Genomic DNA, 24,762 nt, shown 5'->3' with positions numbered 1-24,762 from the left:
TTTATCAAAGTTTTAAAAAAAATCTCATATTTCATGTAATTTCTTCTTAAAACAATTACTAAACAGAAAATAAAAGAAATTAAAAAAATAAAAACAAGAATTAATATTGGGCCAACACATGTCCTGATTAGTGTCCAAACTTGGTGTTAACGGATTGGGTACTAACAAAACCGTAGAAATTGAGAGTTTAAGGATTTTTGCCGCCATTTTTGGGGTTTGGATATGTTACAGTAACAAATTCAAGAATTTGAGAATTTATGCCGCAAATACCTCTTAATTATATATTATATATGATTCAAAAAATAAAAAATAAACTGAATAGTATATTGATGTGAAAACGTAATTTCAAAAATCAATCAATAACACAATAATGATAAAAAAACAAAATTGTACCACACAAAAGTACTACAAGTATATCAAATAAACAAAACTATTGCATAGTAACCAAAATAACAATATAAATAAGAAACGTCTCAAAATCTGAATTATAATAAACATAACTAGGTAAAAAAATAAAACTTTATTTTTTATATGCATCCAAACATAATAATGTTAATAAATAATAATCAAATAGAAAATAAACAATGACAAAGAACAACAAATATTTTTAAACAATATTGTTTAATAATTACAAGTACATAAAAGAATTTAAATTAAAAAAATTATTCATATGATGTACAATTTATTACATAAACTAATTAAATCAACAATCACGACATACTAAATGTTTACTTTTAACAAAATAGAATCATATATTGTTTATAAACCTTTTTGTGTTATTTTTTTTTTCCTGAACATAAATATGATTATTAAAAATTATACATATTTATTTATTGTTTAACAGCCAATTGCACACAAAAATCAATGACTGCGTGAAATAATATAAACCCTTTCATTTATTTTTTTCTAGAAATAAATTTAGTTATTGGTTCAAATATTGATTTTACCTAAATAAAATTGTTTATTATGATACAAAATTTATTACATTAAAATATTTTAACCAACAATATTACACTGACATTATAGATGTATATTTCATTAAATATAATATATATAAACATATATATATTTATTTATTGTCTTACATGACATTGAAAATAGTAAAACTTAACTTCATATTCATCTCTGGTAAAATAAAAATATTCATAAAAACACATTTCTATGAAATAACAAGTGAAAATAGTCAACATAGCACACTAGGTAAAAAACATAAAACAAAATGCATATATAACATTACAACAGCTTGTCAATACCTAGAGAATTACAATACTATTTATTAATTACACTTCACAAAACAAAATAAACATAACAATATAGTAAAATAATAAAAATCAACAAGCACATGGTTATAATAAATATTTTCAATTACTAAACAAGATACAAGTAAATCAAATATAAACCAGAAAGTAAATAAAACACAAAATAACAATTTTTGTAAATCTTCCTGTATCATGCCAAACCAACAATTGCAAAAAAATAAAAAATAAATTACAATATAACTATAAATTTTTACAATATAACTAAACAAAACAGTTTAACAATTATGCTTTCGACAAAAATAAACAGACTAGTATATTACAATATAAATTCAAGAATAAACTTACTCTATTTTTGCTTCTAAACCCCAATATGAGAAATCAATATATATTTATATATATAATTTACTCAAACATATATTTTTAAGTATATATGTTGTTCCAACCTAACCTATCCTAATAAAAATAAATGATAACTTACCAATCTATGGGAAGTACTATAAAGAAAAGAAAATTCAATTTTGAATCATTTGTCCCGTGGTCAAAATTAGATTTATTTTTTTATTAATATATATATATATGTAAGATAAGATGAGAAAATAATAATAGATAATCCCGTGACAATTGTAGAAATAATTTTCCTACCATTCCAGAATATACCAAATAGTACCCTGAAAAAAAAAGAATAATAAAATAGAATTGAGATTTTTGGCCACTCAAGACTTATGATTAATTGGGACCTTCTTCTTCTTGCTGAAGACGTTACTACTTTCCTCTGTCAATCTCTCTTTGATCGAATGCTCTCTGAATATTCACCATATTAGGAATGAAGAAGAAATGTTAGAAGAGTGAGGTGCGTGAGTGAGAAAGTTAGAGATTTGATTGAGAGAAATGAGTAGTTCCTATAATAATGGGTGTAATTACTAGTTTGTGTATGTTACTAAAAAAACTCAATTTTAGTAATTATACAATATTTTAATAAAAAAACAAAAGATAAGTTTTAAAAGGAAACTAATATATTAAATTTAAAAAACTTTAAAATTTTTATAATAAGGTATAATTCAGTTATTTTGTATTAATATAGTAAATTAAAATAATAATATAATGACAAATATAAATTTTCCTTAAAATTCCGTCCAACCCGGACAATGAACACCCTTTCGTCATGCATAGAACTACAATGCATTAATTGAATCAGTTTGCCTACTATGTAAAAAACTAGGAATAACAAATTTTAATCGTTGAGACCTAAAAACATCTCTAATAGATTGTCATTATTATATTTAGTACATTTTAATAAAAGTATCACTCTAATAATGTTTTAAAAAGTGTGTCAAATTTGACACAAGATATAGCACAAGTCAAATTTGACACAACAATAAATGTCAATTTTTCATTTACTATATTGCCACTAATTTATCAATTAACAACTAATAACTATATTACTTTTTAATTCATCTTTTTTATAATATAAAATAAAAAATATTAATTTTATATATTATCAATAAATATTAAATGAATTGTTGATTTTTTTAAATTAATTTGTATATTCTGCATTGGAGGACAATTATAAATATTGAGCTAAATATCACATTAACTCATTTTTTGTACCAAATTTAACACAAAGTTTACATAGAGGAGATCTAAGGAATAATTTTGTTTTCTCTTTTATTTTCGGAGATAATAAATAAAGTTCAAACATAAAAAATTAAAAATAATAAGTAATGTTAAGAACTCAAAAAATGTATACTCAATTATTACACTAAACTTTCATCTGGGTCGTAACGCATATTTCTAGCTTCTACTCTATTCATAAATGGCTGGTGAGAATATTCCATTCATACACGTTAGCTAAGCTTATTAAGTCAATTGAGTAATAAATTACAACCCGATACTATCTGCTATTAATGAATACAACTCCAATGTCAGTTGGGAAATAATTTCAAATCACTTATTACACCAAATTATGTATCCTAATTTATATCATATGGATGTATATACACACTTTTGGTAATTCACCAAACCATGTTAGCAAGGTTTTTTCCCCTTTTGGTAAGGCTACAACAATAGTGGACGTTTTATATTTTCCATCATATATAATAAAAGCAAAACACTTGGAAAGAAAAGCAAAAGTATTAAAAGTGGTGCAAACAAAATTAGTTAACACTAACATCGATGTAAATACGATCTTGCATATAATAAAACAGACATAATTAAACCAACAATTGGTCCATATAAGATCCCATAATGTGAGTAGAAAAAACTCTATAATCTGACTATGAAAAACCATAACTTAAATTTCATAAAAATATGTTAATGGAGCAGAGAAACTAAAGTTGTCGAGCTTTAAAATATGGTTTCATTTCTTTTCACTTTCGTAGAGCTTTAGAGTGACAATAATAAACAAATGAAAAAACTAACAGAAACCATGAAGCATAAATAAATATGTATATAACCAATCAAACGTTCTTCTTGCACTTCCCAAACCTGTCAGCACTTCCAAGATGTTGCTTTCCAGCTCCTCTTTCCATTTAGATTACATGTATACAAACACAAACAAGAAAAGCTAATAACTGCCAAAACCCAAATCACCCCAAGTCTCTAATCTTTCTCTCAAAGCAAATGTCACATGAGGGACATAATCACGACGATGTGGACATTATGGGTGGTGGTGACATGCCTGGTATGAGTGGCAGCAACATGCCCGGAATGGGTGGCGACCTGAGAAACACAACAGAGGCGATGATGCACTCGAGCCTTTACTGGGGAAAAGATGCTGTAATCTTGTTCTCTGGTTGGCCAAACCAGAATCTTGGGATGTATATGCTTGCTTTCTTCTTAATCTTTCTGATAGCTGTAGCTGCTGAGGTTTTGTCAGTCTCTCCTACTGTAAAAGCCGGCACCAGCCCCATCAAGGCGGGTGCCATTCAAGCCAGTGTCTATGCTTTCAGAATCGGTTTTGTTTATCTGGTCATGCTCTCTGTCATGTCCTTCAACATAGGTATCTTCATAGCCGCTGTGGCTGGACACACCCTGGGATTCTTCATCATCAAAGCTCGTTCACATGCCCAGACCAACCAAGCTGCTCCCAAAGTCTGAATCAAACATACATAACTACTTTCTATGTTGTGTGTTTACATGTTGATTTTCATCTTGTGTGTGCGTGTGAATAACTCTAGTGCTTGATGTGTGATTGCCCTCCCAGATAAAATAATAATAAATGGGATCTTAGGGTGTTTGTTTTTTCGTGTGAGGTTTGTAATAAAGTCTTCTTAATGTGGCCTTCGTCTTGGTTTAGTTATGATTTAGGTTGTTGACTAAAAGTCTAGGTCTGCATTTAAGGCAATTGTGCTGATTTCTGTATAAAAACATTATAGTTTTAATGTGTTTGCTTACAGTTAAGTTATGATGTCGTTGAGTGCTGTCAACAATTACCATAGTTTAATCTAGACTATTGATTCGTATAGTCCCACAGTGAAATCTGTGTAGAGTTCACACTGAAGCCATTATCCTTAAAATTTCTTTGTTGTAATAATGGTATGATAATTAGAATCTGGTCAGGTGAAACGATAAAGACTAGAAACAAAATAATGTAAAATATTATATGTGAGACCATTTGTGTGTTAATAGGGAAATTTGAGGTAAACGGGAAAGCATGAATGGTTTAGTGATATATTGCATAATGGGGGGTTTTCATTAGGACTGGAGAGCCCTAGGACAGGGATGTGTGGGTCTACTGCTACATGTACAGGCACGGTAAGACAACAAGCAGAATGTGAACCACATTCTGGTTTTACAGATAACCAGATAAATGGAATCCAGAATCAAAATATTCCTTACTTTTCCCCTTTGTGTTTTGGTGGCTTGCTTATGTGGGTGTGGTTAAGAGAAGATATAATCAGAAAATATGTACCAGATAAAGGTATCCATAAGTTCATTAAGATTAAACTAGACCAACTTTTGAAATTAAAAAACATCATGGGCATGTGTCTCTTTAGCTATAAAACTAATAGGATTATAGGAATATGGTGTAGCTCATATCTAACACAACTAGCGGCCATGTGTGGAAAGATACTTTAAGTAGGTGTCTGCGTTTGTAATGTTGCCCATTCCAAAATAAAATAATAGGGTTTCCATAAAGTCAAGCATCAACTATGGTAATGCTCCGTGACAATGCAAAACTTCCAATACGACTTAAACTGGAAAGAATATTATAGTGGTCATTATGAGATTGCTTAGAAGATGCTAATGATATGGAATTTTATCTATGGGCCCAAACTTGTTAATCACATATCCACTTCATGTTCTATGTTCTATTCCAGATAATTTCTTTAATCAACAACATACCTCTGCAACTGCTGTAACAATGTTGATCACTCAATCACAGAATTTCCAGCAAAACTATACTTCCACTAGGGCAAAAATAACCCTGCAGCCAAATTTTGCATATTAGTACTTTTACCACCAGATAGATAGAAAAGTAATCAGTATAAGCTAGTGGCAGCCCATGCACAAACAGGATACCCAAATTTAGAAAAAATAAATAGCAATAGTTAAAGCTATAGTACTTAAAAAAATATATAGTCTATAGCCACTTGGAGCTAGCTCAAGTGGTTGGGTGTGTGAGTGTGTGGGAGGGGTAGGAATTCTAATCCCAATTGCTTTTTAAAAAATAAAATAAAGAGTATAGTCTATACTGACATGTTTGTAGTTAGATCAAGTAAAACACAAATATTGAAGTATAAGTCTTAAAAATACGTGAATACCATAAAGATAAGAAGGCCAAGAGCATTCTGTGGAATTCAATGTGTTATTGTACTGCCACCAGAATTAGACAAGCCATCATTTCTGCTAACAATTCTGAAATATAAACTTGTCTATAAAAGTATAAGTTTGTTCTGTGTAGACTGTAAAAAGCTGTGTCCTGGCTCCTTCTTTAAACTTCTATTTTTCATAAAATTCCTCATGTTTCCAGCATTATCCCATGCACCAGTTGCAGAATATAAGCTTGCTAGAACAGCATAATTAGCAGAATTATCTGGATCCACATGAAAGAGATGCTTAGCTGCTACTTCTCCAAGACACATATTCCCATAGGTGCTACATGCCCCGAGAATCGAACCCCAAAGGGATGCATTCGGTTTGACATTCATCTTGCATATAAGATGAAAAGCTTCTTCCAACCAGCCTCCACGTGCAAAAATATCTACCAAACAAGCTATATGTTCTTCTCGAGGTAAGATGCTATGTTTGCTGACCATATCTTTAAAACATTCCCATCCTTCACTAGTCAAACCAGTATGACTGCAAGCGCAGAGAAGGGACAAGAATGTAACATCATTTGGCTTTAATCCTTCACATTCCATCTTCTTATATAGTTCAATTGCTTTATGTCCAAAACCATGTTTACCATATCCAGCAATCAATGATGTCCATGAGATGATGTTTTTCTCCTCCATCTCATCAAAAGCACGAGTTGCTTCTTCAATCTCTCCAGTTTTTGCATACATGTCAATGAGAGCATTTCCCATAGCCACATCATTATAAAATTGATGTTTAAAAGTAAGAGCATGGAGTTGTCTTCCTAAGCTCAGTGAGGCTACGTTGGCACACATATTAAGCATACAGCATAATGCGACTTCATCGAAAACCAGGTGCATACGAGTCATTTCTTTCAAGACATCCAGGGCATCTCTACCGTGGTTACTTTCTTGTGCATATCCACTTATCAGGGCAGTGCAAGATATAATATCCTTTTCTGACATACTCATGTATATTTGATAAGAATTTTCTATACTTCCACATTTTACATAAGCATTGATCAGTGAGCCACTTAGAGAGTTATATGATCCATAACCTAGTTGGATGATGAGTGCATGCACTTGACTAACCTTCATGATAAAACTGCCTCCAGCTAAGGCTCTCAAAAGACTTCCCAAGGTGAAGCAATCCGGGTGTTCTCCTATTAAAATTGAGCACCGTTCAATTTTTTAAGACAAGAATATGAATTTAATCTCCAAAATAATGTTATATAAACCCTGTCAACATGATCATTAAGCCTCGGCTAGACTGTGACAACATGTGATTAACTGAGAATCAAGCTACAGAGCTGGAAAATGCATGCTATTTCAAAAACATTGAACCAAAGAAAAAGAAAGAGGCAAAGTCTCTATGCATAAAGTTTAGGAACTTCAATAACAAATCGTAAATTACCTTCTCTCATCAATGAACAAAACACTCGAAACGAATCATCAGAGTAACCCTGAACAGCATAGCCACCAATTATCGCATTCCAAGACACCAAGTCCCTCTTAGACATTCTCTCAAACACATAACATGCATCATCCATCTTTCCGCACTTCGAATGAAAATCAATCAATGCACTTTGCACAAACAAATTCACAATAAATCTACTCTTCTGAATACACCCTTGTATCTGAAACCCAGTCTCTAAACATCTCAGACCCGTACAAGCCCTCAAAGTGCTGCCATACCCGAACTGATTTGGTTTAACACCAGCTCTACACATTTCCAAAAACACCATTAAAGCATCTCTGAAACACCCATTTTGAGTGTACCCAGAAACCATAGCAGTCCAAGAAACAACACTCTTCTCTTCCATTCTGTCAAAAATACTACGAGCGGCCGGAACTCGGCCAAATTTGGCGTAGAAGATTACAAGTTTCGTGTTTAAATGGACATTTGAATAAAACCCATTTGTCAAAACTCGGTTGTGAACAAGAAGACCAGGTGTAATAGTTCTTGTGTCGACACAGTGTTGCAATATATTCATATACAGAGAGTATTCAGAGCTTGAATGAGCTAACAGTCTATGAGTCCTGCATGGGACTTGCATAATGTGAGGTTTTCTTCTCTATCAGCCCCTCAGAATGTGTTCCTCACTGATCACTTCCAATAAATACTTTATGAGTACTTCGTAATTTTAACCAAGTGTGTGGTTGGAAAATTTTAAGGTTTGGAAAGCCACCTAATTGGAATTTGAATTGGAGGTCATTTTTTGTTTACACAATAATAGTATCACCGTATAATTCATTCCAAAAAATTTATTCTCTAGCCAAAAGCATGCAAAACAATTTATTGGTTGCTTCATAAAAAAATGACTAATGAAAAAGAGTAATGCATCAAAAATTAAGACAAAAAAGTATACCAACTTACAGAGTTTACTGACAAAGCAAGTTCTTCCACTCGATCACCTGAAATTTATAGCTCTACGGACCCTTTCTGTTACGCCCTGCTTCCTTCTAGCCGTTACTAAGTGAGTTTAAAATATGTTAATCACTTGCTAATCGAGATTTTAGGTTAAAAGTGTAGCTAAGTTGAGATAAAACCCATTACTAGTCATTAAATATAAAACATTTGGATACTCATTGAGAATGTAAGAAAGTTTTACAGTTGGAATCCCAAAACACAGTTTAGAAAATATTTACAACTCAAAATACAATTAAGGTCGACTAGGCGACATAATTTAGGTTAATACATAACATTTCCCAAAAATACCCCTGGTCGTGGTAGTCAAGCAGGCCGAACATATACACGTCGATTCACGCTCTCCGTACTCATGGTTGGTCGACCTTTCTTTTTCCCTTACCTACGCCATAGAGCACCCGTGAGCCGAAGCCCAGCAAGAAAACTCAACATATGCATATCTATCAGCAGCATATAACAAAATAGCCAACAAGCTAAACACACAGCGGCCATGCCGTCCCAGGTACTATACCTGCCCTGGGTTCGCGATCTTCACCGTGAGGATGACTTCAGCATCCTGAGAAGGGCCTCACCCTAACGGCTTGCACTCCGTGTGCTCAACGCCACTCCCAGCCCTTTGTCATACTCAGCTTTGCACTCCGTGTGCTAGCGCTGCTCCTGGCCCTTGTTGTACTCGGCTTTGCACTCCACGTGCTTAACGCCGTTCTCGGCCCCTTGTCGTACTCGGCTTCTTGCCGTTCTCAGCCTTTGTCGTTCCCGGCCTTCGCCATTCATTCACAACTATGCAATACATAGCATAATAATCAACAAATACTTAAACAAATACAAAACATAAACAATAGAGTTACGCCCTGCAATCCAATCACATAGGGCCATGCCCTGCAATACAAAATATAGGGCCACGCCCTGCTCTACGGGTACAACAGTTTTCTTACCTATGTCCCAAGCTTCCTGAGCACCGATATCCCGAGCATAGTCCTCTAACCCGAGCCTCGCTGAAAACCTAGTCACAACGCATCAACAATAGCCATCCATCAAGCTCTAATCCATTAAATAACTTTGGGATATAATTCTAGTCTCCAAAACCTTAGACCCTACCAATCCAGGTGGTAAATCCTTCCCGAGCCTTAACAATTGGGTTCTCGATCCAAAAACCCTAAAACATCCAGAACATTGAATTAGGGTTGCGCCCCAGCCCCTTAAGGGCCACGGCATGCCCCAAAACAGAGGCAAAATGCCTCCCTACTGGGAGACACGGGTCGCGACATGCCCTTCCTTGGGCCGCATCGCGCCTCAAGAACAAAGGCCTCCCCAGGCCTTCACGCACACACGGACCGCAACCTTTGATGAACAAGGTCGCGGTGCAAGCTCCAGGAACCCAGATTCCAGCTTATTTCTCAAAAAAATTCCCCGAGCTTAAACCCACAATTCACACCCCAAACTTCAACCAACCTCAGAATTAAACCCATAATTCATACTCATATAGCCTAAACAACACAACAAGTTCATAACAACCCCATATACTCATAAAATACTCAAGATCATATATAGGACCTATTCCATGCAAGCTTCAAAGTTTTAACATAAATTCTATAGAATTTAATAGGTTTAAATGGATGGAATTCCTTACCTTGCTGATAAATTTTCCCTTGAGCTAATCCCAACCATAGCTAGCTTACAATTCCTTAAGAACTAAGCCCAAAATTCTCCAATAAATCAAAGTCTTCAAACCCAAGGAAAAAGAAGAAGAGAACCGAAGGAGAGAGAGAGAGAGACTTGAGAGCTTATCCTTCTTTTTTTTTTTTTTTTTTTTTTTTTGAGTTCCAGTCATTTCCTAAGCCTCTAGGTGTATATCCCATTTTAACAAAAGTCTAAAATGCCCCTTAATTCTACTCAAATCTTCAAGTGCCACCAAGGGCAACTCCGTCTTTTTCCAGACCCCGTTAAGTCCCCGAGTATTCCTATAAATTCCGGTTAAATCCCGACATAACTAAATCATTGATAAATTATTATCCATTACTCAATAATTCCTGAACACATAATATATACCCAAAATACCCCTAGGCTCCTCCCCAGCCGGGTATTCGACCCTATTGTGACTTTCTAGCCAAACTACTCCCTAGGACTGTCTTAGATCGTGCATCATGGATATATCACCACTCACACGTGGTTTCAATTACAATATACACAAATATTGCACTTATGCCCTCAATGGGCTAAAATTACAAACATGCCCCTAATAACAAAATAGGGCCTACATGCATATTCAATTCACCTAAACATGCATTTCTAATCACATAATCATCAAATTCACATATTAACATAATAAATCAATTATTGCCCTCCAGGCACACTAATCAAGGCCTTAAGCCTTATTAGAGAATTTGGGACACTACACTATCATTGAAGACGAGATTTTTTCACTTAGATCTCTGCAGGTCTCCCAGAGGGATAACGAGAGGTTGGACAAGGTTCTAACGACCGAGGAAATCAGAAGAGTTGTGTGGGCTCTCCCTCAGCTCAAATTGCCAGCCCTGATGGCTTCCTGACTCTCTTGTTTGAGTGTTTATGGCATTTAGTGGAGGGAGAATTCGATCAAATTTCTTCAAGAATTTTTCAATATGAGGCGCTTTGTACGCAAGGTTAATAGAACATTCTTAGTCCTGATCCCATAGAAGAAAGTAGCTTGGAGTTTTGACGATTCCAAACCTATTAGCCTTTGCAATGTGAGTTATAAGATCATTGCCAAGATCTTATAACACCCTGGTTACCCCAAGACAGTTACTGTGAACTTTGAACCGTGCTTAACTTGCTAATCGAGTTCTTTGGTTAAAAACGTGCATCTAGGTGTTAGTAAATAGGTTAAGGTGGAAAACCAATCAAAAGGAAAGGATGTACTTTATTTAAAACATAAAACTGTTCATGGGCCCATAAAAACATTTACAAGTTATTTACAATCCAAAATGGTCATTACAGTTTAAAATTGCAACCCGCCGACCTAAGCAGCAAAAATAGGGTTAACCCCTAGTCCCTTTGAGAAACTCCTTGGCGATGGTGGTAAAGTGGTCGCATATGTACACATCGCCACCTAAGCTCTCCACTCAAGGCTAGGTGAGCTTTTCTTTTCCTTTACTTGCACCACATAGCACCCATAAGCCGAAGCCCAGCAAGAAAACTCAATACTGCATATATATATAATAGCAAACGATGATCATGACAATCATCCAGGACTTATAGTCCTAAACTGATGAGTGACAGATGTATAAGTCACTAACATGGGTTTCGCACCCTTTCCAAGTGAGTGATCGAGTCACTAGCTTGAACAGGATAAGTGACTGATGAGCGAGTCACCAATATCAACCGAATAAGTGACCACGGAGTCACTAGTGTGGGTTCCGTACCCTTAGCCATGTGACGATGGGGTCACCTGAGCCTTCTGGCCCTAGCTCTAAGTAACTAGTCATAGAATTAGGCAAGCGCTTTTTTTTCATCAAACTTGGGGTCGGTCTAGCATTAATGCTCATGATGAGTCATTCAATGCAGATGTCGATTAGATCTAATCTTTCATCGGCTCTGTGTTCATGATGCTTATGCCACTCCTGACTCTTAGGTCAGTAACATACGACCAGTGCCCAAAACTACTCTCGAACTTGACTAGTAAGTCACAGCTTCATAGCTAGTTCTGACACCATTGCCGATTCTGACTAGTAAGTTAGTGCCATTCACAAGTAAGCAAGATTTTCTAAGCATTTGATATGCAATCCAAGTACACATTTAAACACTTAACATGCCTCAATAATAACCATGCATGTCACATATGGGGTGCAGTTTTCTTACCTTTGGTTCGAGCGAGAATTAGTAAAAGAACGACCCTTCAGAATGATCTGTCTTTTAGTTCCTTAGTGGTCACCTAGTCATAACCAACTGGAATCCATCAATGAAGTAAATTAATAAAATATTCATAATCTAAAACCTCATTCCCGGGATCAATCCCGCACTCTCGGGACTCCTAATCCACCCAAACGGGGTAAAGAAACCAATCCTCGAGCCCTAAAAATAGGACTTGCTAAAGCTAACCTAGCACTGGGGTGCTACTAGGTAGCGCTGGGGCGCTACCCCAAGTCAGAGAGACCCATCTCCCTGCTCTGCCTAGCGCTAGGGCACCACCTGCATGACCAGATTTTTCTGGTCTTCTCCCCTGCGACTTCCCCTGAAAACCATGCTTCCAAACCAACCCCAAACATCATTCAAACATGCCATTTAACCCCAAAACTTCATTCACACCACAACCTCACCAAAACCCAAGTAAACTTCCTTAAATACTTCCATTGATTCCCAACTAATTACTTCAAATTTCTCAACTGAAAACCATTAGAAAAACAGAGTATAACTAAAGTTTCATGGCTGAATTCCTGCCTCAAGATGGATTTGAGTCATCTTCAATGGATGAACTAAAGTTCTAAGCTCCAAACTTTGATTCCCTAGCTTGGTTCTTCAAATTGGGGTTCAAAAAATCCAAAGGAGGAAGGAGGAGGATGATGATCATGAGAAGGAATGAGAAAGCTCTGCTTTGGTAAGCTTCTACAACCCAAATGGTTGATATATATCTTAGGGGTGAAAAGACTATTTTGCCCCAAGGTCATTTAAAATCTTCTAAAGGCTTCCAAGGGTAAACCATCATTTCCCGTCTATTTCGTCAATCATAATTAACACCCTCCAATTCCTGTTATTCTCAAAATTATCAAATACCAATAATTGATATCTCGTTACCCTTTAATTCCCTGCAACACTCTAATCACCAAATTACCCCGAGCTCTGAACTTAATCCAGCTATGACTAAACCGCTAATTTGCACTCAAATATCGTCTTATGCCAAATAGCTCGAACAAATCCACATTATAATGTGGTCTCAACAATAGATCACCATCATGCATACAAATATACAATTACGCCCTCAACGGGCCAAATTACCAAAATACCCCTATGATGAAATGTGGACCCACATGCATGCATTTAACATCATATTATAATATAATTCACATAAACATGCATATAATAATTTAATGGCATAATAATCAATTATGGCCCTCCCGGCCTACTAATCCAGCCAGTAAACCGCATTAGGGATTTTGGGGCATTACAGATCTTATCTAACAGATTGAGCTCAGTGTTGCCGACTTATCTCTCCCTTCCAATCGGCTTTCATCCATGGTCAGTGGATTGTTGAAAACTTCATTAAAGACTGGGAAGTGATGCATGATTTCAAAAGAAAACAAAGAAAGACGGGCTATGTCGAAATCAAATATAATATGTGCAAGTCCTATGATAGGCTTCAGTGGGGTTATATAGACGAGGTTCTTCAAGCTTACGATTTCGAACACAAATTTAGAAGACTCATCAGTTTCTGCATTTCTATAGTCATCCATCCTGTCTAGTTGAATGGGAATCCAACTAAAATCTTCACTCCTAACAAAGGGCTGCGACAAGGAGACCCTTTGTCTCTATATGTATATGTTCATTATGTGCTTAGAGGTGTTATCTAGAATGTTGTTGAGATATGAGGAAGAATGGAGGATCCAGGGGTTTGGTTAAATTAGAATGGACCTAATGTCTCTCACCTAGTGTACGTGGATGACACCTTGATTTTTGTTAAAGCGAGTGGTAGCAATGTTGCCAATGTGAAACGATGTCTTGATAAGTATTGTAAATGGTCGGGACAGAGTCAATCAACAAAAATCAAAGCTCACTTTTTTGAAGAATTGTACTAAGGCTACCATAAATTCATTAAGCCATAGTGGATTGCACTCTTATGAATGGGGATGAAGTTTTCTTGGGCAATCCTTTATTTATGACAGATATGAGAATAAAAGACTTTTCTTTTGCTATGGACAAGGTGACACAACAAATGGAGGGACGGAAAGCGAAGTTACTTTCACGAGTAGCCAGGATGGTGCTTATTAAGAATGTAGTTCAGTCCATTCCCATATACTGTATGTTTGTCTTCAAGCTTCCAAATGGAGTTACTACTGTAATGCCCTGAATTCTCCGTTATGGTTTAATGGTTGGAATAGTAGGTGGGGAGGGCCATACTTGTTTAATTATGCCATTAATTGATAAAATGCATGTATATGTGGATTATATTATAATATGATGTTACATGTATGCATGTGAGTCCACATTTTTAATTACAGGGGTGTGATGATAACTTGGCCCATTGAGGGCATAATTGTATATTTGTATGCATGTTGGTGATATATGTTGAGACCACATTATAATGTGGGTTTTTTCGAGCCATTCGGCATGAGACGATCTTGGAATGTTGATTAGCAGTCTAGTCACAACAGGTTTAAGATCGGGGCTCGGGTTGAGTCTCGGAGTGATTTTAATGATTAGAGCGTTACCGGGTATTAAAGGGTAACGGGATGTGAATTATTGGTGTTTGAGATTATCGAGAATAGTGAGAATTGGAGAGCGTTAATTTTGATTAACGGGATAGGTGGAAAATACCAAATATGTCCTTGGGAGCCTTTAGAAACTTTAAATTGACCTAGGGGTAAAATGGTCATTTCACCCCTAGGATAGATATAAGCCATTTTTGGCTGAGGTTGAGGTAGAAAAACAGAGCACATTTGAGAGCTTTCCCATATCATCTTCCCTTCATTTTTCTTTGTGATTTTTGAATCAATCTTGAGGATTCAAGCTTGGGAAGCAAGCCTTGGAAGTTTGGGAGTGTGTTCCTCCATTGAAGGGCTTCATAAGCTGAGCTTTGGGTAAGTTTCTAACCATAGAATTCCTTGGTTTGCTCTGTTTTAGCTTTGTTTTCCAGCTGTGATTTCTAGGTTGAGACTTTGGTATTGTTGGGAGTTTTGGCTAGGGTTCCTATGATTGGGATGTTTGGGGTATGTTAGGATGGTTTTTGGGTTCAATTGGCATCAAAAATGGGTTTTGGAAGCTTTGGAATCAGGTGGGACTCGAAGGAGGTGAAGAACGGCGTTTCAGTGCTGGAGGTAGCGCTATAGCGCCCACCTTAGGGCGCTACAACGCTACTCAGGAGGCAGATGGGCATGTTGGGGGTTCTGAGTATAGCGCTGGGGTGCTAGGGGTTGAGCGTTGTAGCGCTACTCTGTTCCTTCAAAGTCCCGTTTTGAGTGTTTTTAAGGGTTTTTGACTTGGGGTTTCAATCCTTAAGGCCCGGGATCGAATCTACTCACCGTGTGGGCATGTTTCGAGGTCCCGAGAGTGGTGCTTAGGTTAAAACCCCAACCATGTTGGTTCTCATTAATTGAGGTTATAATTGGTTGTGATTAGGTGACTGCTAAGGAAGCAAAGGTCGATCGTTCTCAGGAGTCGTTCTTATTATTATTTCCCGCTCGAACCAGAGGTAAAAGAACTGCACCCCAAATGTGACATGCATGGTTATTCGTGAGGCATGTTGGTTGTATAAATGTGGACATGAATTGATTGTGGAATACTTAGCAAATCTTGCTCACTTGTGCATGGTATTGGCTCATTAGTCAGATTTGGCAAAGGTGCTAGAATCAACTGTGAAGCTGTGACTCATTAGTCAGGTTCGGCAGTGGTACTGGGCACTGGTCACATTGGGCTGACTCATTAGTCAGGACGGCCTTAGCGTGTTCAATGCAAGCCAATAAAGATTAGATCTAATCGACTTTATGCAATGAATGACTCAAAGAGCATTAATGCCGGACCGACCTCAAGTTCGATGAATATTATAAGCACTCGAAGGCTAGTGGCTTACCTAGCAGCCACTCTTCCATTTGAATTAGTGACTTGCTTGTCAGTCACTCAGTATAGTTTATCAAAACCTGTTGAAGGCTAGTGACTTACCTAGCGGCCACTCTTCCATTTTAATTAGTGACTTGCTTGGCAGTCACTCAGTATGGTTTACCAGAACCTCAAGTGATATTCACTCATTTGTTTGGAAGCTATGTGCTCTGTGTGATTATAATGATAATCATTTGATGATGTTTATATACAATACTGTGTTTTCTTGCTGGGCTTTGGCTCATGGGTGCTATGTGGTGCAGGTAAAGGGAAATAAAAGCTCACCCAGCCTTGAGTGGAGAGCTTAGGTGGTGATGTGTACATATGCGGCCGCTTGACCACCACGGCTAAGGAGTTCTCAGAGGAACTAGGTGGTTTACCCTATTTTTGCCGCTTAGGTCGGCGGGGTTTGAAATTTTGGAACAGTAATGACCTTTTTTAGTTGTAAACGTTCTTGTGGGCCCATGAACAGTTTTATGTATCAAATAAAACATATCATTTCCTTTTTACTGGTTTTCACCTTAACCTGTTAATAACACTTAGAACACGTTTTAACCAAAGGACTCAGGCAATGAGTCAAATTTCCGGTTCACCGTTCACCGTAACTGTTCTGGGGTAACCAGGGCGTTACAACTACTGAGTTGGATATGAGGGCTAGGCATTTTTGGTGGACTAGGGATGTTAATGAGAATTGTTATCTTCCTCTAATGTCTTGAGATGCTTATGCAAGCCAAAGAGTTTGGGAGGTCTTGGCATAAGAAGGTTTAATTATGTTAATTTTTGCTTCCTGTCAAAGTTGTAATGGAGTTTAGCATCAAATCATGATTCTTTATGGAAAAAAGTGTTTTTGAACAAATATTACTCGAATTCAAGTTTCTAGGATGCTAATCTCCCTTCATATGCCTCCCCAGTTGCGAGAGGCATATGGAATGCTATAAAGTTTATTTGGCAAAACACTGTGTGGTTGATTGGACTGAGTTCCAAAGTTGACATGTAGAATGCCTCTTGGTTGTGTGCGAGTTATGGAGCTATTGATGCAACTGCCTTTAATCCCAAAGAGGTCACCAAGCAGATAGTGGGGGAACTAATGATTGATTCGAGGCTGGGATGGAATACGGATGAGGTTCATAGGATGTTTATTCCAGAGATTTCGAAGGTTGTGCTAGATTTCCCAATTATTCCATATCCTGCTAGGGATTGCTTAACTTGGTTGGTTGCACAAAATAAGAGTTTTCCCCGCAAATTAACCTACTAGACCTTATACAAAGAGAGGTTTGGTAATCGGGATTGATTATGCTCAATGTTATGGAAGTCTAAAATCCATGAGCGATTGAAATTTTTTTATGGAAAATGCTCAAAGATATTCTCATGACAAGTTCCAGACTTCAGGGGATTTTTGGGAATCCACCGGGGAATTGTTCACTTTGTGGTAGGAAATGGGAGACTTTAGGAGGACATTTATTTGCTAAGTTCCCAATTGTTAAAGGCTTATGGTTCAAAAGTAAATAAGGCATTCGTATAGACCTTTGTAACTTCTCCAGTGCGCCTGAGGCAATAGATTGGATCCTGAACTTGTAATTTCTCTAGTAGTCAAACCCAATGGAGAAGATTAAATTTATTACTTATGCAGCAACCCTTTATCATAATTTGTGGTATTTCAAGAACAATGTAACTCATAACGGGACCACTTTCCCCTTGGATATGATGATTAAAAAAGTTCAGACCTCCTTTCAAGAACATCTCAATGATGCTAGTGCTGATAGGTGGTAGGGAGAGAAAAACGATAACACCCTAGATAGCCAAGACCATTACACTTTGTATTTTAAATAGTGTTGGATTAGCTAATCAAGTCATTTAGACATAAACGTATAACTAGAAGTAATTAACGAGTTAGGGTTAAAAATTTTGGTCAAAGGAATATTTACTTTCATTAAAAAGTTTAAGTTCGTACATGGGATCCCAAAATAAACATGTAAAAAGTTATTTACAACTCAAAAGGGTGAATACAAAACATGCCGACCTAAGCGACAAAATTAGGGTTTGTGGTGGACCCAAAATAGGTATGTTTTAAATATTTATAAATCGCAAGCGCACGAATCGTTCATATAGAATAGTGATCGAGTAAGCAAGGATGTCGAACCCAAAAGAGTTGTCTAAAATAAAAAAGAAAACTATTTTAAATCAAAATTAATAGATTCTAACCTAACTCCAAAGATTGATGAGATTTTTGTATAATGAAAATAAAATAAAAGATGATAATAAAGAAATTAAAGTTGTACGCCCTGATTTTCCCACGGGCTGATTAGCGGGCTGAGCTGCGGCCTAATCATGATTATCTCGTGGACCTCCCCGAATCCGGAGCTTCCGTCATAAAGTCGTACCTCCTTAGCTCGAGGCAGCCCGAGGGTTCGCCAAGATTTCCTAAGACTTGAGTCCGGACTTTGAAGGCCGAAGGCCGAGTTAAGTTTCCAGCTCGTGATACGAGCTGGATATGGAGGCTATGACCCTTCGTAAAGTCAACACACGCAAGGTAAACATGCATATATCAGACATCACGTGTCGGATATGCCCCTGATTTCTCGGACACGCAGCAGGAACGTGCGTATTCAGACACCCACGACTGGGTTGGGCCGTGCGGCCCATTATCTCCTTACCTATCGATTTGACCACACTTATGTGTCAGGTTTAGGAATTAATCATGAATGTCACAGAGTTGATATGATAGGTAAGAAGGTCACGGGATGACCTTCTTACCAACTCCCAGGTGCCTTCTCCTATAAATATGGAAACCCTGGGAGTTGATAGGGGTTGGATGATCTATTGTAAGAAATACTCTGTAATCAAATATCCAGTATATAGCAATAATACTGACTAGTGGAGTAGAAGGATTTTAACCTTTGAACCACTTAAAAACCGTGTCTTGAGTTACCTTTCCATTTCATAAGATCATATATCTATTTCGGTTCATTATTAGCACTAATCCCTTCCTCTTCCTTTCTTAAATTACCTGTTGGCGAAGAACCGCGTCAACAGTTTGGTGCTTTCATTGAGAGCAAGTCCGATTTAGTGCTGTCGCAAACATCCAACTATGGTGACAACTCGATCCAGGCACGGTAACGAGGCATAGCAACATGATGGGCAGGAGGCTCATCAAACTGCCACCCCTGGTGAACAAGTTCTAAAGTCCAGCAGCGGCCAGGAAAACAGTCGGCGGGCCAAGACGACACCGGAAGTTCGGCGCCTCGGCTGCCTAACCTGAACCCATGTTATTACACTGCGGGGGAAATGGAGAATGCTCAGCTGAGGAGCCAGCTAGCAATAGCAAGTCAGCAAATCAAGGATGTGCTGGCCCGACTACCCCCTCTCACAACCGACGTTAACGTCGGAGAGAGGCAAGGCGAGGCTTCTAAGTCTCTCTGGGGTAATCGGTCCAGGCGTAGCCGTTCGGACAGACTTCCGACGCCCAACTCCACTCCTTCATCACACCATCGAGAGGTAAACATCAGAGGAATGCCTAGAGCCGAACAACAGCAATACAGTCGTTCAGTCAGAACGTTGACTCCTAGCTCCTAACCATCCTCGAGCGCGCCCAGGAGAGCTCGAGGAAATTCCCGAAGGAGATCCGGGGAGGGCTCACAGCATCAACCCGTCCCCAACAACCGTCCTGCGCCTCGTCCAGATCACCAGGCGCGGAAGCAGCGGGTTGGCAGGGCCGAAAGGCCCCCACCGAATCTAATCTGACCAGACGAAACCAGGATCGCTTCTCCAGTCAGGCATCCTCCGTCTCCGATCAGGTATCCGTCTCCTCCTCGACCCGTTCGAGATATTCCTGCCTACGGAAGTAGCAGGAGAGACCCGCCATCAGCTGGACCTTGCCGGCATAGCAGGGCGCCAGGGGAAAGCCCAGGTCCTCACCACCAAAGGAGGACTCCAGGCCTATCTAGCAGGAGCCACTGGACCGGCAGTCGCCAGAGTTATCTCTCTGGGGGAGACCTGCGCCAGCGTTTGAGTTCGGCGCAAAGTCCTCGAGTCACCCAAGGAGGTGACCTTCGAGATCGCCTCAACTCCCGTAGAGAGGAGCAGGTGGGAGGAGATGCACACGCTCGCTCAGGGGGGGCCCTGTCCGAGGTACGTAACGGAGGGAATGCCCCAAATAACCTATCTCAAGATAGGAGGGGCAACAACCCACCAAATATGTACAACGGATCCGGAGCTGTTGAACAGCCCCGGAATAACCAAGGACACCAGGACCAAACCCTCGAATGCCTAACTCAGATGGAGGAGCTGATGAAGAGGCTCTTGACGGAGAAATAAAAAGATGAGTACGATTCAGGGGACGAGATGGAACTCTTCGCCCCCAGTATAGCAACAACGACATACCCATCTGGTTTCCGTATGCCTCACTTGTCAAAGTTCAATGGGGATGGAGACCCATCGGACCATCTAGGGATGCTCAACACCCTCATGATGGCCCATAACATTGGCCCCGAGCTGAGATGTTTAATCTTTCCTTCCACGCTGATTGGACCTGTCAGGCAGTGGTTCAAACAAGGTAAAAAGCAGTTAATCAGCTCCTGGAAGACTTTCTCGGCAGATTTCAAAAGGGCATTCCGGGCCTCCCAAGCCCCCCGCATTCAGGCCGACTCCCTGGCTAATGTGAGGCAGTAGCCCGGTGAGACTCTGAAGGCCTACCTGAGCAGATTTGCGAATGTCGCTGCTCGAGCCAGAGACGCGGATGATAGCTCCAAGCTCATGGCCATGAGAACTGGAATCCTCGTCGGAGGAGATCTCTGGAAGGATATACAAAGGAAGGGAGTCAGCTCGGTTAACGAATTCCTTAACAGAGCCCAAGAATGGATCAACTTGGAAGAAGCCGAAGCTTCTGCTGCAGGAACCAGCCAGGTCCCTGAGCAGCCCGCTGGAGTAGGGACGGAGGTCGTGACAGCGACCCAGAACGTCACACAGAACAACCAGCCCGGTGGAGGCAAAAGAAAGGGAAATGGCGAAGACAGTCCGCACGGCCAAAAGAAGAATAAGTCCGTGGACAAGTTTAAGCCCGTCTTCGCGACTTATACCGAGCTCACCCAATCTAGGGAGAATATCTTCCTAGCCAACTCTACTCGAGTCCCATGGAAAAGGCCGGAGCCATTAAGGCACCACAAGGGGAAGAGAGACACTTCCAAGTTTTCCGTTTTCATAACGATGTCGGCCATAATACCGACGATTGTAGACATCTAAAGGATGAGATCGAGACTCTCATCCGAGCCGGCCCCTTGGCTCAATACGCATGGAACAGGGTTCCAGTAAACCGACCTGCTCCGGAAGTCCCGGCCAGTCAGCCTGGGTCTCGGGTAGACCAGGATGTTCCTCCTCCTGTGGTAGGAGGAGAGATATCCACCATCTCTGGAGGTCCGCACATGGTCGGCACGAGCAGAGGCGCCCAGAAGAGATACGTGAACGTACTAAAGGCTCATAACGGAGTGGAGTTCGTCCCGGAGCAGCGTCAATCAAAGCAACAGCGATTGGAGAGGCAACCAATCATTTTTATGGAGGAAGATGCGGGCCATGTCCAGTTCCCTCACAATGATCCTCTGGTCGTAGCAGTTCAGCTCGCCAATCGGAGGGTGAAGAGGGTACTGGTAGATAACGGGAGCTCGGTGAACCTCCTATTCTGATCCACCTTAGAGAAGATGGGTTTGACTATCGCCGAGCTGAAGGCAACCTCCATGATGTTGTATGGTTTTTCGGGAGAAGGATCAGCAGCGATAGGGACGATCGAGCTGGTGATCACCCTAGGTGAAGGATCTCGGACAGTCTCCAAACTCCTCGAGTTCGTGGTCATTGACTGCTCCACTGCCTACAACGCCATTTTGGGACGATCTACGCTCATAGCTTTCAAGGCCGTCACGTCCATTCGCCACCTCGCGATGAAATTCCTCACTTCGACGGGAATCTGCACCATCCATGGTGATCAGCTCGCTGCCAAGGAATGCTACAGCATTTCCATGAAGGGAAAATCTAAACCCGGGCAGCTAGCAATGGCCATTCAAGGTGAAGAGGAATCTCAAGAACCCTTAGCGGATCCTGAGATTGAAAAACCTCAAAGCGCCGAGGGGGAATATGTCATCTTAAGTGAGGATATTGACCCCCGAATAGGCGAGGACAGATCCGAGCTCCAGGCAATTGAGAAGCTCGAGGAAGTGAACATTGATCCGCAGAATCCATCACGAATAGTCAAGCTCGGGAAAAACCTCTGTAGCAATAAGAAGGCGGAGCTGACCAAGTTTCTGCAAGATAACCTGGATGTGTTTGCCTGGTCCATGGGGACATGGTGGGAATCAGCCCAAGTGTCATCATGCATACACTTCATTTGGATAAGAGTGTTCTCGCCAAGTCCCAAAAGCAAAGGCGTTTAGGAACAACCCGAGCTGAAGCCCTAGAGGAAGAGATAGCCCGGCTCAAGAAATGTGGTTTTATCCGTGAAGCCAAGTTTCCAATATGGGTTGCCAACCCCGTGCTGGTCTTGAAGCCTAACGGGAAATGGCGGACCTGCATCGACTTCTCCGATTTGAATAAAGCCTGCCCCAAGGATTGCTTTCCATTGCCCAGGATTGATCAGTTGGTAGATGCCATGGCAAGGCACGAGCTCATGTCCTTTATGGACGCGTACTCAGGCTACAATCAGATCGCGATGAATCTGGCAGACCAGGAGCACACCAGCTTCATGACCCCGACTAACGTCTATTTTTACAAGGTCATGCCGTTCGGTCTGAAGAACGTCGGAGCTACCTACCAAAGGCTAGTAAATAGAATGTTTGCAGATCAGATCGGAAAAAACATGGAAGTGTACGTTGATGACATGCTAGTCAAATCAAAGACTGCCGATAACCATGTTTCCGACCTCGAAGAATGTTTTAAGATACTACAGGAATATGGCATGAGGCTCAATCCACAGAAATGCACTTTTGGAGTCGCATCAGGGAAATTCCTGGGGTTCATAGTCAATACCCGAGGAATCGAAGCAAACCCCGACAAGATCAGATCACTGCTCGAACTTCCTTCTCCCAGGTCGCGAAAAGATGTCCAAGGCCTGACAGGAAGAGTGGCAGCCCTCAACCGGTTTATTTCCAAGTCCACCGATAAGTGTTTGCCCTTCTACAACCTGCTCCGAGGAAACAAGAAGTTTGAATGGATGGTAGAATACGAAAACGCATTCCTCGATCTGAAGGCACATCTGGCTGAGCCGCCTGTGTTATCCAAACCCAAGGCAGGAGAGTCCCTTTTCCTCTACCTCGCTGTCACCACGGACGCAGCTAGTGCCGTATTGGTACGAGAAGAGGACCAAGTTCAAAAGCCAGTCTACTACGTCAGCAAGAGACTTCTCGGGGCTGAATCCCGATACCCGCTGATGAAGAAATTGGCGTTCTGCCTTATCACGGCTTCGCGAAAGCTCAGGCCGTACTTCCAGTCCCACTCAATTCACGTCATGACCGATCAATCTTTAAGGCAGATTTTGCAAAAATCTGAAGCATCAGGACGATTGTTAAAGTGGGCCATCGAACTCAGCCAGTTCGAGATTCTGTACACTCCACGAACTACTATAAAAAGTCAGGCCCTGGCCGATTTCTTGGCAGAGTGCATGGGATTCCAGGAGGATCCCGTAGAGCACTCACCCAAAATCAGCTCCCCCCAGGCTTCGTGGAGGGTCTTTGTAGATGGTTCATCTAATGAGAATGGCTCCAGAGCTGGAATCATTTTGATATCCCCCGAGGGACATAGATTCCACTCGCCACTGAGATTCGGATTCAAAGCCTCCAAGAACGAGGTCGAATACGAAGCTTTGCTGGCAGGCCTAAGGCTAGCCCAGGAGTTGAAGGCGAGCTCCGTCCAGTGCTTCAGTGACTCCCAGCTCGTGGTAAACCAGGTCCTGGGCGAATATCAAGCATGGGGACCCAAGATGGCCGCCTATCTGGCGAAGGTAAAAGTTGAGCTGTCCGCGTTTGAGCGAGGCTCGATCGAACAGATACCTCGGGAGCAGAACTCTAACGCAGACGCTCTTGCCAAGCTCGCCACCTCTGGGGAAACGGAGACCTTGGGGCTAGTACCAGTCGAATTCTTGGAGAAACCAAGTGTAGAAGATGTCAGGACGGAGGTCAAGATGATCGATACCAGGCCGACCTGGATGACCCCCATCCTTGAATACCTCGTCGAGGGCAAGCTACCTGAAGGACGTAACGATGCATGGCGAGTCCTGTACCAAGCTCCTAGGTATACGATAGTCGATGGGATGTTGTACCGATGTGGGCACTCCCTACCTCTCCTCCGGTGTGTTCTTCCAGGCGAAGCAAAGTCCATCCTGCAGGAAGTGCACGAAGGATTTTGCGGAGACCACACTGGGGGGCAAAGCTTGGCCTTAAAGGTCCTGAGGCAAGGATATTACTGGCCAACTCTGTCCAAAGACTCTGGGATCTTTGGGAGTCCTATACCAAGCTCC

The 24,762-nt window shown here is 40.3% G+C and overlaps 2 protein-coding genes across 3 annotated transcripts; one reads left to right on the top strand and one right to left on the bottom strand.

Moving 5' to 3' along the window:
• Positions 1-3,529: 3,529 nt before the first annotated feature.
• Positions 3,530-8,238, bottom strand: LOC133797964 (pentatricopeptide repeat-containing protein At3g20730). 2 transcript variants are annotated; one of them, XM_062236112.1, is made up of 4 exons: positions 7,470-8,238; positions 6,023-7,218; positions 5,604-5,685; positions 3,530-4,338 (listed from the first exon to the last, which is right to left on the bottom strand). In XM_062236112.1, the coding sequence occupies exons 1-2, from the start codon at positions 8,110-8,112 to the stop codon at positions 6,134-6,136; spliced, it is 1,728 nt and encodes a 575-aa protein (XP_062092096.1). In that variant the 5' UTR covers positions 8,113-8,238; the 3' UTR covers positions 3,530-4,338; positions 5,604-5,685; positions 6,023-6,133. The 2 variants fall into 2 exon arrangements, with proteins under 2 accessions (XP_062092096.1, XP_062092095.1); XM_062236111.1 differs by having other exon boundaries at positions 3,530-5,685.
• Positions 3,879-4,665, top strand: LOC133797965 (copper transporter 6-like). Its single transcript, XM_062236113.1, has one exon. It carries the CDS (start codon positions 3,879-3,881, stop codon positions 4,353-4,355), a length of 477 nt encoding a protein of 158 aa, XP_062092097.1. The 3' UTR covers positions 4,356-4,665.
• Positions 8,239-24,762: the final 16,524 nt, after the last annotated feature.

Source organism: Humulus lupulus, chromosome 8, assembly GCF_963169125.1.
Source record: "Humulus lupulus chromosome 8, drHumLupu1.1, whole genome shotgun sequence".
Taxonomy (NCBI): Eukaryota; Viridiplantae; Streptophyta; class Magnoliopsida; order Rosales; family Cannabaceae; genus Humulus; species Humulus lupulus.
The sequence above is the reverse complement of the archived record's forward strand: the minus strand, read 5'-3'. Positions and strand labels throughout refer to the sequence as shown.

Coding starts and splice junctions, on each gene's coding strand:
- LOC133797964 (XM_062236111.1), bottom strand. CDS start 8,112: ATGCAAGTCCCATGCAGGACTCATAGACTGTTAGCTCATTCAAGCTCT. Junction 7,219..7,469: donor TTGTTCATTGATGAGAGAAG/GTAATTTACGAT, acceptor CAATTTTAATAG/GAGAACACCCGGATTGCTTC.
- LOC133797965 (XM_062236113.1), top strand. CDS start 3,879: ATGTCACATGAGGGACATAATCACGACGATGTGGACATTATGGGTGGT.